At 41.1% G+C, this 20,056-nt stretch overlaps 1 protein-coding gene across 1 annotated transcript; it reads left to right on the top strand.

Moving 5' to 3' along the window:
* The first annotated feature begins 242 nt into the window (after positions 1-242).
* Positions 243-17,862, top strand: TRAF6 (TNF receptor associated factor 6). The gene is made up of 7 exons (XM_047879181.1): positions 243-425; positions 3,928-4,245; positions 8,081-8,231; positions 11,331-11,489; positions 12,908-12,979; positions 14,977-15,054; positions 16,547-17,862. Exons 2-7 carry the CDS (start codon positions 3,950-3,952, stop codon positions 17,414-17,416), a joined length of 1,626 nt encoding a protein of 541 aa, XP_047735137.1. The 5' UTR covers positions 243-425; positions 3,928-3,949; the 3' UTR covers positions 17,417-17,862.
* The last annotated feature ends 2,194 nt before the right edge of the window (positions 17,863-20,056 follow it).

The following is a 20,056-nucleotide window of genomic DNA, read 5'->3' as shown; positions in this document are numbered from 1 at the left end:
ACACACCACCACCACACACACACCAGTTCAGGACTGCGGTGCAAGGAATTCCCAGATGGATACCCATCCAAGCGGCAAAGGAATCCCAGGCGGTGTGCACGAGATCCACAGCTGGCCCTGCCCCGCGCCTGCGCCGAAGCCAGCGCGCCCGTGGAGGACCGCCGCCAGGGGGAGCCCCACCCCGGCTCGGCCGCTCTGTCCCCGCCCCCGCCCGATCCCCGCCCCTCGCTGCCCAGGGCAAGCAGAGAAGGCGGAAGTAGGGCCGTCCGCGGCTGGGGCTGGGGCTCCGGGCGGCCCGGGGTCGCGGCCGAAGAGGCCTTCGGGTGGAGAGATTCGCGTGCAGGCAGTCTCAGCTCGGAGTGAGGAGTCTTGGCGGAGCGGAGTCGTGCGGCCGGGTGGAGTCGGCGGCCCAGCGGACGGGAGCGGTGAGTCTTTCTCGGACGTCTCCTCCCAGTGGCCGCGGCCTCTCTTCCCAGAGGTGGCCGACGCCGCCCCCTCTCCTGTTTCTCACTGGTTGGGGTCGCCGCGCCCTGTCCTCTTGCTTCCCTGAGGTTAGGGAGGCCGCCCTTTGTCCCCTCGCTCCCCAGAGGTAGGGGAGGCCGCTCTCTGTCCCCTCGCCGCCCCCTCTCCACTCACCTCTGCTCCCCCTGCTTGTGGGGGCCTCGTCATTCCATCTTCCGACGGGAATCCCGCGCCCCCTTCCTTAGCCCTACCTCTCTGCACCCCGCGTATTCCCCTTCCCAGAAAAGGACATCGCCTCCTGGATTTTCCCGTCCCTCCGAGTTGTTACCAGCTTTTTAAAAAAGGGGGGTGGGGGAGACCTTTTAAGTTCCCACCGTTTTCTGTCACTGTCATGGGAAAGCTGTTTTCAGGTTCCCTGTTGAACTCGATAGACATCCCAGGCAGAAAGTAAAAGAAAACAAAAAGGTTCAGATGACACGAATGTTTCCTCCCCCGCCCCTGCATTCGGCAGTGGTAGCGATTGTTCCAGACGCGGGGTTGATAAAGCTGTTCCTAGTATTTGGTTTTAGGGGAACTCCAGTTAAGAGCTAGGACTGTCTTGAATGTGAACAGAAAGCACCTAAAGTATGAGCAGCTTGAATGTATAGCCTTGGCGTGTTTCTCCGGAGAACTTGTTACTAATGTCTTGCTACACGGGCGTAGAAACGAGAAAAACTTGTAAAGAAAATCTGAATGTTGGCCTTGTGAACCTCACCACTGCCATATTATCCGCTCCCCTGTGATTACTGGGGAAGATAGAAGAGGTTTTTCTGATTTTGAGGTTGTGGTGGCCTTTTTGTGATTCAGGCAAGGAATGTGTGTATGTTTCATTCAGGCACTGGTTGCCCTTATCAAGAGCAGGGTGTCAGTCTTCATTCATTATATTCTCAGTAGCTCAGAAGTGTAAGGGCGAGGTCTTTGCAGTTTGGGCTACTTTGATTTCAAAAGAAGTTCAAATCCTTGCCTCCAGAAGGAAAATTGTTCGTGCCTAGGAAGGGGAATCCCTCTTGAATTTATTCAAAATTAAGACGTAACGGTGGACTATTTTGCAGCACTTCTTGGTCATTGCAGGACATTTAACAAGTCTTTGCATTTTAGGAATAGATTTTAAAGAGGTGGTGAATAGTTCTGTTTCTGAAGCTAGTAGCAGATTAAAGGTACTTGCTCAGTATTTTGCTTTATATCATTTTACTTCATAGGAGTTCTGTATTTCGCCATGAATGAATTTTCCATTGACTTAAAATGGACCGATTCAAGACCTACCATGTTGATTTCTTTATCTTAGAACCTTTCTCCTTAGCACCTGTTGATCTTAGAGGAGCACATTTTTGTGCATCACCATACTACACCTGTCCCTTGCCTAAGATATTTAACAGTATACTCTTTGGATTATAATATGTACCCAGATACCATGGATGTAAGCCATGATTTATGACAAGGCCGTTTTCAATATTTATTCACTTTGCAGTAAAAATAAGTGGTTGCATCCCACAATATTTAAGGCAGTGCTTTGTCAAAAGTTCAGAAATAATAGAAGTAAAAATCAGTGAATCACTGAAGTAGTAACTGGTAAAAGTTTATTGTACACACCAAAATACTTCTGCAAACTAGGAGCAGCCAAACCAAAACATGGAATGAGGCCCAGGATATTATTATAAAGCAGCTTACATAATGAGAAGGCCATGACTGTGTATTCCTAACAGTAATTGGTTATAATATTAGAATTTTTTTTAATGCTAGGGAATTGGTCAGTGGATGTTCCTATGAATGTTGGGAAACAATTCAAGTATTACCTGTAACTTACTAGCAAGTTACTTAACCCTTTTATGCTCCATAGTTTCCACTTTGATAAAATGGGGACAATAAAATTATTAAATAAAATTACTGTATAGAGCTGCACATAATAATAACTCATTCTTTCAGGCACAGTTCCAAGTGCCTTGCACATATAATGCATTTAATCCGCAGTAATTCTGAGGTGGATTCTGTTATTATCCCCATTTATAGATGAGGAAACTGAAGCATAGAATGTTACCTAACTTGTTCAGGTCATACATCAAATGATGGAGAAGAGAGTGAAACCCAGATCGTTAAATTCCAGTACCTAAGCTTCTCATCACTTCACACACTGTCTCTCTAGCCAGAACAGTGCCTCCTCCTTTGTAGATCTTTTTGAGAAGAAGAAAAAGGTATCTGTAGTCGTAAAAAGATGCAGGATTACTGTCTTAACCCAGTGTTTGGCATAGTGGCAGCCAGGATTTTCACAGGAGAATGAAGCAGGCAGGGGGATAATTGTCTACCATATTGACTAGAGGCTTACAGTAGTTTCTAGAACTATAGCATATGTTAGCAGTTTCCCTCAGGTGTAATTATCTACAACAGAGACTTGGTTACATAGGCTGTGAGTTGCTTTTAGACATTAGCTTATACTTCATAAATACTATAATGGTTTAGAATTTAAAGGTTTCCCACCTGCCCGTGAAAGCAATAGTTTTCCTTAGGCAGATGAAACCTCACGTGTTTTTCCAGTCATTGATAATGAGACACAGTCACTTGATCTGACTGAAGGCAGAAGGACATACACGTATATATTTTTAATTCCATTCTTTCTACGTAATAGAAATCCCCACACTGAATATTTAGAAATACTTGGAGAATTTTAAATCTAGAAGAAACCAAGATCCAAATTGTTAGGTTGCCCCAAATCACGCATCTAGTAGGGCAGGTGATCACTTGATTCCTTGTTTAGTGCTCTTCCTTGCAGTGCTTGCTGGTCACACCATGCTCTTCGGTTTAGCGTACTTGAAGGAACTTCCGTAGCATAATTCAGTTCTTCAGTAGATGCTTAATGAATACCGATTATGTGAAAGATCTTGTGCTAAGTACTGAGGATATAGAAATTCTTGACTTCAGTGACAGGAAACAGACATATAAGCAGATAATTATGATAGAGCTAAGCTTTACAGTTGAGGTGCTTCTCTTCTGTTAACTTCGTATCCTCTCTTTCTCCTAGATCATGGACTCCTTAGCTCATTATAAAATCATAGTCATGGGACGCTTGGGTGGCTCCGTTGGTTAAGCGTCTGGCTTTGGCTCAGGTCATGATCTCATGGTTTGTGGGTTCGAGCCCCACGTCGGGCTCTGTGCTGACAGCTCGGAGCCTGGAGCCTGCTTCGGATTCTGTGTCTCCCTCTCTCTGTGCCCCTCCCCTGCTCGCACTCTGTCTTTCTCAAAAATATAAAAAATATTTTTAAAATAAGAATCGTAGTCATGAAGCAAAACTCAAAGAACTTTGAAAGTCTTCTGTGAATAACGTTAACTTAGCTAATGCATATCAACCGAAAGGTGAAGTGTACAGGTAGGCTATGGCATACGTGTGTGCCTGTGTGCACATGTAAATGCATTCTTTTCTCATTGTTCCTACAGAGCGGTTGATAATTACGTTACTATGAGTCTGCTAAACTGTGAAAACAGCTGCGGATCCAGCCAGTCTGAGAGGGACTGCTGTGCCGCCATGGCCAGCTCCTGTAGCGCTGTGGCGAAAGATGACAGTGTGAGTGGAACCGCCAGCACGGGGAACCTCTCCAACTCTTTCATGGAAGAGACCCAGGGGTATGACGTGGAGTTTGACCCGCCCCTGGAGAGCAAGTATGAGTGCCCCATCTGCCTGATGGCTCTCCGGGAGGCAGTGCAGACACCGTGCGGCCACAGGTTCTGCAGAGCTTGCATCATCAAATCAATAAGGTATGTAGGTGTCAGGGCCGTGTCCTGTAACGGAGCCAAGCACAGACAACATTATCACCTAGAACACAGGCCCTTCTGGGACTAGTCTTACACATAACAAGTTACTTAGGGAAAAGAACACTGGACAGCAACTGGAGCAATTTAGATTCTTATTTCAGTTTCTCCTGCGGTGAGAAAAGTAACTGCTGTCTTGTCCCCTCCTGACCCTCAGGTAAATAAACAGGTAGATCAGCTACTTCTACTTAAAACACTTCTGTTGCACACTAGGAGGTGAGTCTCTATGCTCTAAGAAAATAATATAAAATAAATGTACCTTAGGGGCACCTGGCTGGCTCAGTTGGAATGTGCAACTCTCAGTCTTGGGGTTGTGGGTTTGAGCCCCACATTGGGTGTACGGATTACTTAAAAATAAAAGCTTATAAAAAAAATAAATGTACCTTAAATGATGATGCTACTAGAATCTGACAGTCTCAATCATACAAGGAATGCTACTCTTAAGTGATCAGTTATTTTAGTAGCCCTGTAAACTTGTGTTACCTGGTGCCTATAGACAACTGTAAAATCACCAGTATTTTTATTTTTTATTTTTTTAAGTTCCTATTTATTTATTTGAAAGAGAGAGAGAGCAAGCACGAGCAGGGGCGGGCGGGCGGCAGGGAGGGAGAGAATCCCAAGCATGCTATGCATTGTCAGTGCAGAGCCAGACATGGGGCTCGAACTCACAAATCTCAAGTGAGATCACGACCTTAGCCCAAATCCAGGGTCAGACGCTTAACAGACTGGGAGATTCAGGCACCCATAAAATGACCACTAGTTTTAAGGAAGTGTTAGTTGATGGCTGTACCTTCATAATACACCTAAAATCGAACTCCTTCTCATTGCCTCCACTGCTATTGCCAGCTGAATCACCATCAGCCATCACAGGCCTCTTGCTTCTACCCTTGCCTTCTTCCAGACTGTTCTAAATAAAACCTGGTAAAATAAGTAGGATGATGTCATCTCTGCTAAGAATATGGCATCAGGTCATCTGGGATGATAGGCTCAGTCCATTTGCTGACTGCCTCTCTGCTACGCTCCCCTTCCTTCCACCATTCATTCTGCTATTTCTTGGACATGTCAAGTGTGCTCTTGCCCTGGGGAGTTGGCTTTAACTGTTCTCTCTGCTTGGAGCCCTCTTACTTCAGCTGACTGCTTAGCTGACCCTTCCCTTCCTCCAGTGTGGCTCACATCTCACCTTCTCATAGGTACCCTGGCGACGCTGTTTATACCACAGCATGCCTACCTTCCTCCACACTCCCAATGTCCCTTACCTACTTTTCTTTTTTCCTTAGCAATTTCCATCCTCTGAAATACCAGACAATTTGTTGTCTGCTGGTTTAACTGGAAGAAGGCTCCTTAAGAGCAGAGGTTGAGATCTGTTTTATTTCTTGATATTTTCTAAGTACCAAGAACAATGGCTGACACACAGTAGGTACTCAGTAAAACATGAGTAAATCATGGTTGCTTTAACCGAATGAAGGTGTATGGGATTTCCACAGGTGATTCAAGTTCATCTCCTGAGAAATAGATACATTTTACTATAATTCAGAAGTAGATGGGAATATTTCTAGGTGACTAAGGAGTTCTATTCAGAGCAAAAATATTGGAAGAAGTGGGGGTATTTTATGTTCTTCAGTAAATATCTAGTTATATTGGTAAAATCATTCTTAAGCTGACTATTCACTAGTCTTCAAGTTTTTCTCTTTCAACTTTTAAATTAACTTTGCTATAAAACTTGAATTTGGGATAACTACATCCATATTTGGGACTTGGCTTAATTTAAGTTAGAAGGGAACATGTGGCTTGTATCACTTTTTGAAAAAGATGTGTCACCCATTATTGAATTGCTAAGGTCTGTTTAGGGCAGGTTTTCTTATCCTCCTCACTTTCTGTTTTGGGCCAGAGAACTTTTGTCATGGGAAGTTATTGTAGGATGATTTAGCAGCATGCCCAGCCTCTGCTCATAGATGCTGTGGTATCTCCGTCCTCCCTAGCTCTGAGACCCAGAGTGTCTCCAGATATTGCCAAATGTCCCATAGAGGACAGAATTGTCCTGGTTGAAACCACTGGTTTAGAATATACACGAGAATGATGTTAAAGGCTCAATTTTTTGTTGTTGTTTATTATGATTCTTATCTATATTGTATGTAGGTAACAAAAATGGATTGTTGATTTTCCTATAGGTAGAAATGTATAGTATTTTACCAAGTGTCATGCATCCCAGGAAGGTAACGAATCTTTAGCAGTTTTTTAATAGCAAAATATTCATGCAAGTAGTGGGACAGTGGTCTGAAAAGGAAGTAAAACCCACAAAAGGAAGTCTGAGCCTTTTTTTTGTTTCTCTCTCCCTCTAAGTTAGAAATGACCACTTAGCTTTAACTCTAAAATTCTTAAAGAAACAGCTCTGAAATTTTTCATCTGTTTTGGTCATTCAAGGAATCAAAATACATCTCAGTCCAATTCCATTTCCATTTGGAGTGATTGCTAATGCTGTGGACAGTGGTTTCCAGTTTACTCTGTAAGATTGTTCTTATTTTCTTTTAGTCATCCATCACTTAGGTTTGGGGCACCTATTTATTTCCTTTTTTTTTTTTTTAATGTTTTTATTTAATTTTGAGAGAGAGCATGTGCGCAGGAGCAGGGGAGGGGGCGGAGAGAAAGGGGGCAGGGGATCTGAAGCAGGCTCTGTGCTGGCAGCAGACAGCCCAATGTGGTGCTCAAATTCACAAACTGTGAGATCATGACCTGAGCCAAAGTCAGACTCTCAACCAGCTGAGCCACCCAGGCGCCCCTGAGCATCTATTTCTATGCTTGTCAGAAAGTATTTGATAATGTAGTAACAGTATGCATTCCGAGACAGGCTCCATAAAGACCATGCTTCTCACCTTTACTGCTTCTAAGACATTTGACAGCAGACCCCATTTTTTAGCAGTTTTTTACCTGCCAAAGCAATTAGTGCTATCGGTTTATACATAGGAGCTGCTCAACAAATTTTTGAATGATTGTCTAGCCTCCCCAACCTGCCACATTTTGTCAGTTAAAGGTTGAGACATCTCAAAAAGTTAAAAGGGAGTGACAGACGACCAAGCTTCCTGGGGATGGCTTTTCCATCATAAGATCGAATAAACCACTGGGAATCAGGACATAGAGGTTCTCTAACTTGTACCTTGAACATAAAGGAAAGCTTCTGTTGCCTGTGAGCCAGAGGATTGTTCAGAGTAAATCTAAAAATGTGGTCTGGTTAGGGGTACTGCTAATTGGTTTAACTTTTACTTGTAACCGAGCAACACATTGTAGACATGTTAGCACGTGAGCAGCACATCGAGCTCTGTCTCACTAGTACCCAGTACGGCTGCTGACAGAACAGAAACCTGCCAGACTGCCAAAATTCCCACCCTGAACTCTCATTTCAGCTCATGCCAGTCAAAATAAGATTTCATTCAAGTATTTTTTCTCATTTTTTACTTAAAATCTATCCCCAAATCTAAAATCCCATAGTTTTTGATAGGTAATCAAAATTGGTGCTAGTTGTATTCATTTCAGTGAAGAACAATTGTTGAACTGTCCACCGAAAGACAGTTTATTTTGGCGATATGCAATATAAGGTATTAAATTATTTTCCATAGGAAATAGTAAGTGGAGAGTGTGTATGTGGCAAATGAAAGTTTGTGGGTTGTGTTTTCTTTTCTTTAGTTCTTTTAAATTTATTCAAGTTGTTAACATAAATTTTGTGTTTTCTAACGTTAACATTTGTTTAAATCTAATAAATGTATGTATCTTACTTGTTTTCTTTTAGGGATGCAGGTCACAAATGTCCAGTTGACAATGAAATACTGCTGGAAAATCAACTATTTCCTGACAATTTTGCAAAACGAGAGATTCTTTCTCTGATGGTGAAATGTCCAAATGAAGGTTGTTTGCACAAGATGGAACTGAGGCATCTTGAGGTATTAAAAATTATTTTCTAGCAGTTAGCATATATGCAAGGCAGTTCCTAGAGAATAGGCACTTTGCTGTGTCCCATTTGTGCCTAGCATATAGTGATTGGTTAATAAATTTTTGCTTATTATCCCGATTCTTTCATAATTGAGTATAAATATAATTAGAAACCATAAATTTTTAACGACCTTTTTTTAAAATTTAGTTAATTTTTAAAATTTACGTCCAAGTTAGCTAGCATATAGTGTGACAGTGATTTCAGGAGTAGATTCCTTAATGCCCCTTACCCGTTTAGCCCATCCCCCTCCCACAGCCCCTCCAGTAACTGTCTGTTCTCCATATTTAAGAGTCTCTTATGTTTTGTCTCCCTCCCTGTTTTTATATTATTTTTCCTTCCCTTCCCTTATGTTCATCTGTTTTGTATGGTAAAGTCACCATATGAGTGAAGTCATATGATAGTTGTTTTTCTTTGACTGACTAATTTTGCTTAGCATAATACCCTCTAGTTCCATCCACGTAGTTGCAAATGGCAAGATTTCATTCTTTTTGATTGCCGAGTAATACTCCATTGTATATACACCATATCATCTTTATCCATTCATCCATTGATGGACATTTGGGCTTCTTCCATACTTTGGCTATTGTTGATAATGCTGCTATAAACATTGGGGTGCATGTACCCCTTCGAAACAGCACACCTGTATCCCTTGGATAAGTGCTTAGTAATGCAGTTGCTGGGTCATAGGGTAGTTCTATTTTTAATTTTTTGAGGAACCTCCATACTGTTTTCCAGAGTGGCTGCACCAGCTTGCATTCCCACCAGCAGTGCAAGAGATCTTCTTTCTCCACATCCTCACCAACATATGTTGTTGCCCAAGTTGTTAATATTAGCCATTCTGACAGGTGTGAGGCAGTATCTCATGGTTTTGGTTTGTATTTCCCTGATGATGAGTGATGTTGAGCATTTTCTCATGTGTCGGTTGGCTATCTGGATGTCTTCTTTGGAGAAGTGTCTATTCATGTCTTTTGCCCATTTCTTCACTGGATTATTTGTTTTTTGGGTGTTGAGTTTGATAAGTTCTTTATAGCTTTTGGATACTAACCCTTTATCTGATATGTCGTTTGCAAATATCTTCTCCCATTCCGTCGGTTGCCTTTTAGTTTTGCTGATTGTTTCCTTCACTGTGGAGAAGCTTTTTATTTTGATGAGGTCCCAGTAGTTCATTTTTGCTTTTGTTTCCCTTGCCTCTGGAGACGTGTTGAGTAAGAAGTTGCTGCGGCCAAGATCAGAGAGGTTTTTGCCTGCTTTCTCTTCAAGGATTTGGATGGCTTCCTGTCTTACATTGAGGTCTTTCATCCATTTTGAGTCTATTTTTGTGTATGGTGTAAGAAAGTGGTCCAGGTTCATTGTTCTGCATGTTGCTGTCCAGTTTTCCCAGCACCACTTGCTGAAGAGGCTGTCTTTATTCCATTGGATATTCTTTCCTGCTTTGTCAAAGATTAGTTGGCCATATATTTGTGGGTCCATTTCTGGGTTCTCTATTCTGTTCCATTGATCTGAGTGTCTGTTTTTGTGCCAGTACCGTATTGTCTTGATGATTACAGCTTTGTAAAACAACTTGAAGTCGTCTTTTTTTTTTTTTTTATGTTTATTTATTTTGAGAGAGAGAGAGACTGATCATGCACGCATGAGCAGGGGAGGGTCAGAGAGAGAGAGGGAGAGAGAGAATCCCAGGCAGGCTTACCACTGTCAGTGCAGAGCCCTATGCAGGGCTTGATCCCACAACAATGAGAGCATGACCTGAGCCAAAATCAAGAGTCAAGCGCACAACTGACTAAGCCACCCAGGTGCCCCGAAACCATAAATTTCTTATTCCATTTCCTGTGGCTTTGCCCCGGTGATAATAAGAAAGTCAGGGGTGCTTGGGTGGCTTAGTTGGTTAAGCATCTGACTCTTGGTTTCGGTTCATGTCATGATCTCGCAGTTTCATGGGTTTGAGCCCCAAGTCAGGCTCTCTCCCTCTCTCTGCTCTTCCTCCACTTTGCACTGTCTCTGTCTCTCTCAAAATAAATAAACTTAAAAAAAAAATCTAGGATAATCTTATTAAAAGAAAAATCAGTATTCTACTACAAGTTTTTTAGGTGAACATTATCTGCAGTAAAACTGAGGAGCATAACAATTTTTTTATTTAATTTTTTTAAATGTTTATTTTTGAGAGAGAGAGAGGGAGAGAGAGACTGTGAGCAGGGGCAGGGTAGAGAGAGGAAGGAGACAATCCGAAGCAGGCTCCAGACTGTGAGCAGAGCCCACGGGCACAGAGCCCGTCGCGGGGCTCGAACCCACAAACCGATCATGACGTGAGCCGAAGTCAGACACTCAACCAACTGAGCCACCCAGGTGCCCCAACACATATTAATATATTAACTTATATTTGAAATGCACATATAATCACCAACATCCAAAATATGTCTTGGGGCACATGGGTGGCTCAGTGAGTTAAACGTTGGACTTCAGCTCAGATCATGATCTCTCGGTTTATGGGTTCGGGCCCCGTGTCGGGCTCAGGAAACTGAAATCAGAACCTGAGCCAAGATTAAGAGATGGGCACTTAACCCACTGAGCTTCGAAGGTGACCCAAAAGCATTTGCTTTTAAATTAAATAAGTCAGTTCTTAGCTTAGTTATTTTATAAGAAATTAAATATTGTTTATGTTCTATTTGAGATTAAGTGTTTAAAACATATTTGTAACTTGCCCCCCCCCCCCCATAATAAGTTCCTTTTGAAGGAATGGTCCTTTTGACACAATATTCAATTGATCATCAGAAAATCTGACTTCTTTCTCTAATTGGATAGTTTTATTCAAGTTCAAGTTGCCTAATTGGATCCTTTTTGTTCAGGTTCAATTGTGAACTTGAGAATTCACATTCTTTGTATAAATAATTCATAACCGTTATTTTTAAATTCTTTAAGGCCTTTATATGGTGTGTGTTAAAGCAGTCTCGGTAGCCATTTCTATAAAAGAGAACAGTACATTTTTGGAAGAGATTATTTTAGGAAATTTCAAAAGATTGGCAAATATTAATCAATTATTTCTTTCTTATTATAGGATCACCAAGCACATTGTGAATTTGCTCTTATGAATTGTCCTCAGTGCCAGCGTCCCTTCCAAAAATGCCAACTTAATATTCACATTCTCAAGGAGTGTCCAAGGAGACAGGTTTCTTGTGTAAACTGTGCTGCATTGATGGCATTTGAAGATAAAGAGGCACGTACCAGCTTGGATTTGTTAATTTCCCTACTTCTTAAAAAAAAATGTTAATGTACATTTGAGGGTAAGAGATGAAGATGTTACTCCGAATCCGGGTCTCTGTGATCATTTGTGGGGAAGCTTGATGTTTAAGAAAGAAGGTTCAGTAATACAGTTAAGTAAGTGTAGGGTTTATACTTGTATATCTTTCTTAGAAAACATTGTTTATACGACGTAACCACTATAGTAGATCTGTGAGTAACACAAGCTTCTAGGAAAGACTTGCTAATCTACTTTCCTATGTGATATGTTTTTTTAATGACCAGTCTTGGATTAGAGACAAACAAGTAGAATGATTACTTTATCAGACTCACACTTTTCACTTTGAAAAGAATGGGTTGTTAAAACCTTTAGGGAGAATAAATTAAATTCCACAAAGTGTGTTCCTTTGGTGATAATTCATCGAGCTGTACACATGTAATGAGTTCACTTTTCTGTACATGTTACACTTCAATTAAAATGTGTATCTTTAAAAAGAAACTTCATGGTGCTTGACCACACCGTAACCATAGAACAGTTTTCCATTCAGAAACTGAGATGTGGAGAGGTTAAGTAATTTTATGTTAGTGTAGTCCGTGGCAAAGCTAGCACTGAGATCCTAGAACTGGATCCCTGTCTTATGCCTTTACTGAAATAACCTACTTCTAATTTATGTCTTTTTTTATAACTAATAAGATACTTCTTTAAACTTTATTTCTTATAAATTCATCTTGGTAATTTTTCCTACTTAGAAGATCAAGCATATTCATTAGGTTGATGAAGTACTAAAAAAAGTCTGCTAACTTGCTAAAAATGTAGAAAGGTTTGAGGCATAATGAGAGCAAATTGATGTCTCTTTAAACTTCAGTAAATTAAATGGACTTAAACTGGAAGCTTAATGATTTCTCGGCATATCGACTGAACAGATCTATTGTGTTCTGGAACACAGAGCTCTCCGTCTGGAGCACATGAGAACCTGGGCACTAAAGCCTCTTGCCCTAATAATACTTGTCTTCTTTTACCCTTCTTGAAAAGAGTTTTACCTAAGTCATCATGCAGCTATTTGAAATTTTTGGAAGGGGGCCTTTGGAGACTCCTAGTATTGGTAAATTTTGTCCAAACTAGTCATAGATGCTGTGCCTCGGTTCAAAAGTGGTGTAGAAGATTCTCTTATGTGTACTCATACTCTGTTAAAGAGCTGGAAGGCGAGATGGATCTCTCATTACTCCACTGGCAGAGGGAGGGCAAATAACCTTTGTATATCATTCTTACATTTTTGTTTTGCACAAACTGAGGTCCTTAGCTTGTTTATAGTGAAAGAATTACTTTTTATAAAAATAGACTGTTCTTTTTCAAATTTTCTCATGCTTTTTACATATTTTTTAAATAAAATTTAGATCCACGACCAGAACTGTCCTTTGGCAAATGTCATCTGTGAATACTGCAATACCATGCTCATCAGAGAACAGGTATAATGATTCCCTTTCCTAAGTTAATATTTCCATCAGATGAAGTAAACAAGTTAGGTTTTCAATTAAAAATTTAAGTCAGTAAAGCACAATGAATATAGGTTGAAGAAGTATTAAAACTGAAAAAATTTTCATGTAAACTAATATAGTACTTTCAGAAAGAACAAAATATTCAGCTGTAAGTACTTAAAATTCCTGTCATTAACATAATACCCATGTTTATGTGTTTTCTTAAAAATTCCCACCAAACCCAGGTACTTGTCAGGTAAAAATAAAAAAATCTCCATGTAAAGAAAGACAACTCTTTGAGAAATACATATTTGTACACTGTGAAATAAGGATCTTGGGTCTGCAGAGAGAACAGAGAGAAAGAGTGAGAGAACAGTGAAACAGAAGAAAGCAGACCTGGTCAGTAGCAGAGCACTACTTGTAGCTGTAGGCCCTGAGAAACGTTGGGACATTTTGAGATTTCCAGGATTGGTAGCGCCTCTGTCATTTGTGCTATAGGTCACTAATGGCCATCATCAGAAGTAGTAGTTATAGTAGAACGCTGTACATTTGTATTAATAGAGAAAGGAAAATTCCATCTGAGTACTATCTTTTGACATTTGGAGAGTTTACCCACAAAATATGAATATTAGTCACTAAATATTTACACACCCATGAAATCTGCAAACCCAAAGATCATAATTGATTACCTTACTAAGTAGCAGCAAGCAAACCAAGTTTAGTCAGTCGACTAAACTTTTCCATTTGTTTTTTAACAGTCTTTTAGTTTCTTTCCCAACAAAGCCTTAATTTGAAGGTGTTAAACTTCTTTTTGCTTATGAAGTCTCACCTCCTTAGTTTTTGTTTTCTCTGTTTTAATATTTAATATGTATCACATATTAAACCCAGTAAAAATAAAACAATGTAGGAAAAAACTCTAGCTTAAGAGAGAAAACCTAGGTTTTGATTTTGGCTGTGCCACTAACCTGCCCACTGATCTCTGATGAGAAAGTTGACCTTCTAGATCAGGAATCAGCAAACCAACACACCAGCCAGTCTGGCCTACTGCTCATTTTTGTAAATACATTTTATTGGAACACAGCCATGCCCGTGTGTCTGTGTGTTGTATATGGCTAGTGTACCACAATGGTCAGTTGAGTTGAGTACTTGGGACAGAAACCATAAGGCCCACAATGCTGAAAATATTTATTATGCGTCTCGTTACACAACATTTTGTAGACTGCTGTCCTAGACTATACAACATGAAGGATTGGAGTAAGTGGTCTCAAAGGTCATTTCTGATTGAAGTATCTATGAGGAGAGCCAAACTAAATTTCTAAACGGAATTTGGTACCACTTTCAAAGAACATAATTTTGCATAATGGGTGTCACCTTGAAGAATGTGTTTTAGAGTCCCCAAGTCAAAGGCTGTGACTTTCTTTAGAACTGTTATTAATGTGCTTTAAAATACCTTCTAACATCTGCATCTTCCCATGGCAATCAAGGCATGCCCTGGTTAAAAAAAAGTAAGAGGACATATGAGACAGTCATGAGGGAAATAATGGGTGCAGCCAGTGGTGTCAGTGCATGGTCCCTATTAACTGGTCCATGCAGTTAACTGGTCCCTATTAAATGGCCTGGACCACAGCAGTCCTTGAGTTTGCAGTTGTAGTTGACATCAGAAGATGTTTTTTCTCTGAAGTGTCCCTAGAGGGCATTAGTTTCCCAGCAATAGAAACAAACTCGTTATCTGGAATTTTGAGTGATTTGGGGGGATGGTATGAGATGTTGCTATTTCCTTTCTCTGTGACTTTGGAAGTAAATACTAATCTTTGTGGGCTACACGCTTTCTGTTGTAACCACTCAACTCTGCATTATGCAAAAGCATCCATAGACAATACATGATTTTGTTTAGATGAAATGTAAATCTTTATTTCAAATGTGATCTCATCAAACTAGAACATGATATGCAAGGAAAACCATTTTTTAACCTTTGTTTTGATTTTCAGATGCCTAATCATTACGACCTGGACTGTCCTACAGCCCCAATTCCATGCACATTCAGTACTTTTGGTTGCCATGTAAAGGTAAAGCTTGTTTTTTCTTCTTTAATTATTGAATACCGATGAAGAAAATTCTGTTACATAGTGGATTTGAGAGTACCAGTGGACAGGGAGATGACTGGCATGCACTGTTGTATGAGTTTGGAGCTCCAAACAGAAACTGGGACTCAGGATATTGATGGGATGCCTGATGGTGATGGAAGGTGCGATTGAGATCATAGAGTGAGTGTGTACAGGAAGGAGAAGCAGACCGTCATAGGAGTCGTGAACAAACCGTATTAGAAATTGGAGGAGATGGTATGGTTATGTTCTCCAAAAAATTAGTTTCAAGACTAATGATCAGTTGTGTCATGTTTGAGATCGATGATTATTGTTAAGTCATTCTTTCTGGAGAGTACAACTATGTTTTTGGTTTTCCATTATACTTTTTTTGTCTGACTTTTTTACAATAAGCATGCATTTAGTAATTTTAAGAATAAAAAGAAGAGGGCCGCCTGGGTGGCTCAGTCAGTTAAGCCTCGACTCTTGGTTTCAGATCACGATCTCGTGGTTTTGTGAGTTCAAGTCCAGCATCAGGCTCTGTGCTAGCAGCACAGAGCCTGCTTGGGATTCTCTCTCTCCGTCTCTCTGCCCCTCCCCACTTGCACTTCTCTGCCTCTCTCAAAATAAATAAACTTAAAAAAAAAAGAAAAAGAGGAAATGATATATGCCGAGATTACATTTCGTGAGAGGATTCTGTATGTGTGCATAGAGAAAAAGACTTAAAGGAAATGTATCAAAATGTTAATGGTAGTTAGGTGAGATAATAGGGAACTTTCATCTTGGTCGTCTATATTTTGTTTTTCTATAATATACACAAATTGCTTTTATAATAAAAGTTACCATAAGTATTTTTTCATGTAACAGGATGTTCTTGACGACCTAAGAAGAGTGTGGAGGCAGGGAAGATTATACTTTGCAGTAGATTTATAAAATAAATCACTTGGGGACAGTGCAGACGGACTGCTCTTGGTCGTAAAAGAAAGAGGGAGAAAATGGTATTAGCTAAAGAGAGACGTGAGATCAATAGAGAGGTGTGCCTCTTTTTCAGTAGGAAAGACTAATTGGAGGGAAGGGCCAGGGGGAGAGAATGAAGATAAAGGAAAAGGGGGATGACTGAGCAAAACCTCTGCCGTGTTGAAAATGCGAGTGCCAGCAAGAGCCCAGGTGAAGCATTAATGTTGGGCAAGCAGAGCGTCGTCTCTGAGTCAGATGAATGGGTATGGATCCTGATACTTCCGTAGGTGGGAGGGAGGTTTATCTGAGTGAAAGGTGAGAGTATTTGGCACATAGCCTCACTTTTCCAGTGGATGAAAAGATAAGATCGTCTCACTAGGTCAAGAATTTGTTGAAGAAGATGGTAGGGGACTGAGGGAAGTGATGACATTACTTAAAAACCTTTTATTTGGCTTGGCTAGGTCCCTTCCTAGTCCTCACAGTATCTAGTCCCAACCTAAGGCTTGTGCTTGGTTTTTAGATGCAGAGGAATCACTTGGCACGCCACCTGCAAGAGAATACCCAGTCGCACATGAGAATGTTGGCCCAGGCTGTTCAGAGTTTAAGCCTTGCGTTACCTCCTGTACCTCAGTGTGATATGCCTCCATACGATTCTTCCTCTGCGTCCCGGGTTTCCACTGGGTGTCACCCAGAGGTCCAGAATTTCCAAGAAACCATTCAGCAGTTAGAGGGTCGCCTTGTAAGACAAGACCATCAAATCCGAGAGCTAATTGCTAAAATGGAAACTCAGAGCATGTACGTAAGTGAGCTCAAACAAACGATTCGAACCCTTGAGGACAAAGTTGTTGAAATAGAAGCACAGCAGTGCAATGGGATTTACATCTGGAAGATTGGCAACTTTGGGATGCATTTGAAATCTCAAGAAGAGGAGAAACCTGTTGTCATTCATAGCCCTGGATTCTACACAGGCAAACCCGGGTACAAACTGTGCATGCGCCTGCACCTTCAGTTACCGTCGGCTCAGCGCTGTGCTAATTACATATCCCTCTTTGTGCACACAATGCAAGGAGAGTATGACAGCCACCTCCCTTGGCCCTTCCAGGGTACAATCCGCCTTACAATTCTTGATCAGTCTGAGGCACCTATAAGGCAAAACCATGAAGAGATCATGGATGCCAAACCAGAGCTGCTTGCCTTCCAGAGACCCACAATCCCACGGAACCCAAAAGGTTTTGGCTATGTGACTTTTATGCATCTGGAAGCCCTGAGACAGAGAACCTTCATTAAGGACGATACTTTATTAGTGCGCTGTGAGGTCTCTACCCGCTTTGACATGGGTAGTCTCCGGAGGGAGGGTTTTCAGCCACGAAGTACTGATTCAGGGATGTAGCATCCCTGCATGTGTTTAAAAAAAAAAAAAAAAAAAAAAGCCGTCTGGAGAAAGCCGTCTTTCCTTGCCTTGTTCTCAATAATACGCAAACAAAAAAAGAAGTGGAAAGACATTGTACCCAGCAGCGAATGCTATTACTGAGGTCACTTACCGCTTCTTCCCGTTACAGATCTCGGAAGCGGTTTTTCCCTTGGAACCTACATGTTCCACAGTTTCACAAAGACTGGAGTGCCTGTGGCATATTGCAGCAGCTGTCTGTCTGTCTGTCAGTCAGTATACCTCTTTGTTGCACTTCATGGGCTTTTTTTGCTCCAGTGTGTTTTATTGTCAAAAAGCCCAGGGTTGGAGTAGTAAAGCTCAAACCTTTTAATAATAATGGATGTTCCTTAAAACTTCAGCTTATTTTTATATTATATGTAATATATTAAATTTGAGAATCACTACTGCCTCGTGCTGGTGCCAGCGAGAATTATTACTCTGGAGCTGAGTTCTCATTTATTTGACCTTCAGATTTCAGAGGATTTGAACCTTAATCCTTGGAAAGTTTAAGTTCTCATTTACTCCGTTTCCCCCCCACCCCCAGGGTGCGACTAGGGATATTCAGAAACTAGTTTAAACCCCAGGTATAACCTTACCTATTTAGTGCAGACATGTCTGTTGAATAATTCTTATTTGTTTCATTCTACGTGGCTTGCATATTTCCTTGAGGCTACATGTAGCATCTTCTCCAGAGTTTCGAATGCTGAGGACCATATGGATACCAACTGCCCAGTGTTATGCCATAAATCCCTTTTTGCCTGTTCACTGCAGATTGAATTCCACAGCCTTACGTATGTTCTCTGCTACTCACGGCTTATACGACAAGGAGATGCACATATATAATCACCAACATACAAAATATGTCATGGGGTGCCTGGGTGGCTCAGTCGGTTGGGCGTCCGACTTCAGCCCAGGTCATGATCTCACAGTTCGTGGGTTCGAGCCCCGCACTGGGCTCTGTGCTGACGGCTCAGAGCCTGGAGCCTGTTTCAGATTCTGTGTCTCCCTGTCTCTCTCAGCCCCTCCCCCACTTGCACTCTGTCTCTCTGTCTCTCTCAAATATAAACATTAAAAAAAATTTTTTTTTTAAATATATCAACTAGTCAACCAATATGGCATCTCCTGGTGGTGGCAGAAGCAATCTGAGCCAGAAATTTTCAGCTCTTTTGAACACTCTCTGGGAGTTAGTTAAATGGAACAAAACTGATTTCCTAAAGGCAGAATTTCTTAATATCTGGGAGATCCTTGGTGATACCTGAGAGGTCATCAAACCAGGGTGGGAAATCCTGGTGGTTCTATCAGGACTTAGCATGAATAGGTTCTTTAGTCCAGCAGTATATACCTGAGGAGGGTCATGTGGAATGTATCAAAGTGGCTAAGTGTTCCTAATAGAGATGGTTTTTAGGCCATTTGTTGGTTAAGGCCTATAGATATAAATATGGTGAAATCTCATTCTCAGGGAGTCCCACAGCTAGTCTAGGCTCTTAGAAGACTCTGAGAGGACCCACACACTCTGCTGTTTACACAAGATTGTTTAATAATGTCTGGTCATGAGAGATGGTACTTTTGTTTAGAGAAGCCAAATCTGAGCGTTCAAGATCAGCCTTAATTTCAAGAGAAAGCCAAGAGACCTTGTCTGTGGAGCAGAATGGTTTCAGTTCCAGGCTGACCCAGCAAGTGTCATTGTGGCCTTTCCCTTTACCTGTCTGTCTGCCCCTCTCCCCCAACATTTAGACTTCCTCTCTGATGGGTTCATGTTCTAGAGTAAAAACAAAGGTCATGCAGGGATCCTGTTCCCCAGAGTTACCAACCGTACCACCTGCTCATCACCGGTTCCCAGTTTGCTTCCTTGAAGTCTGTGTCCCTCAGCCACCGTGCCTTCCATCTTAGCTCCCAGGAAGCGCTGTGGCACCACCATCTAGGTTCGAAACCCTGCACCGCTGCCCTTCTTGTGACTTTTTCAGTGAATAACTGTTGAGTTCCATTTAAGAAGTAAATGGTAGTTACTTTCATTACATAGAAAAAGCCTGAAGGAAATATACTGAACTATTTTTGAGGACTTATTTTTTTCTTTGTGCATTCTTCATATGTTTTACATTTTCTACTGCAAACGTAACTTTTATCAGAGGGGGAAAAAAAGGGGTTGCCACAAAACATTCAACCCTACCAAAAAAGGAAATGCTGTTTAAAAGCTTCCTGGTCAAATTTCTATTAAAAGCATGGCTGTGCTTTAGGTTCTGAGGCCAGTCATTTCCTGCTTTGGTTATGTTATTTTTTTTCCTACTATACTTAATCCGAACAAAAACAGTTTTTGCTTGATTTCAACTTCTAGCTTCAGGTTTCTCATCTGTAAAATGAGTTGGTTTAGATGTTTCTAAGGTCCACTCCAGCCATAAAATTCTGTTTTAAGAAATTAAGTTGTAACCAGCAGAGTGTTGACAATACTTACTAAAGAGTTTTGCCAGTAGGAAATGGCCTAACCTTATTTTTTGCTGACATAATATTCTACTTCAAATGTGTCCATCAGCTGGGTCTCCTCTTAATTCAAATAAGCAATTTTTTTTTTTAACCCGCAAACATTTTGTAAGAAACCAGGCACTT

Source organism: Prionailurus viverrinus, chromosome D1 (assembly GCF_022837055.1).
Source record: "Prionailurus viverrinus isolate Anna chromosome D1, UM_Priviv_1.0, whole genome shotgun sequence".
NCBI lineage: Eukaryota > Metazoa > Chordata > Mammalia > Carnivora > Felidae > Prionailurus > Prionailurus viverrinus.
Note: the sequence above shows the minus strand (reverse complement) of the source record. Positions and strands in the feature narration are given on the sequence as shown.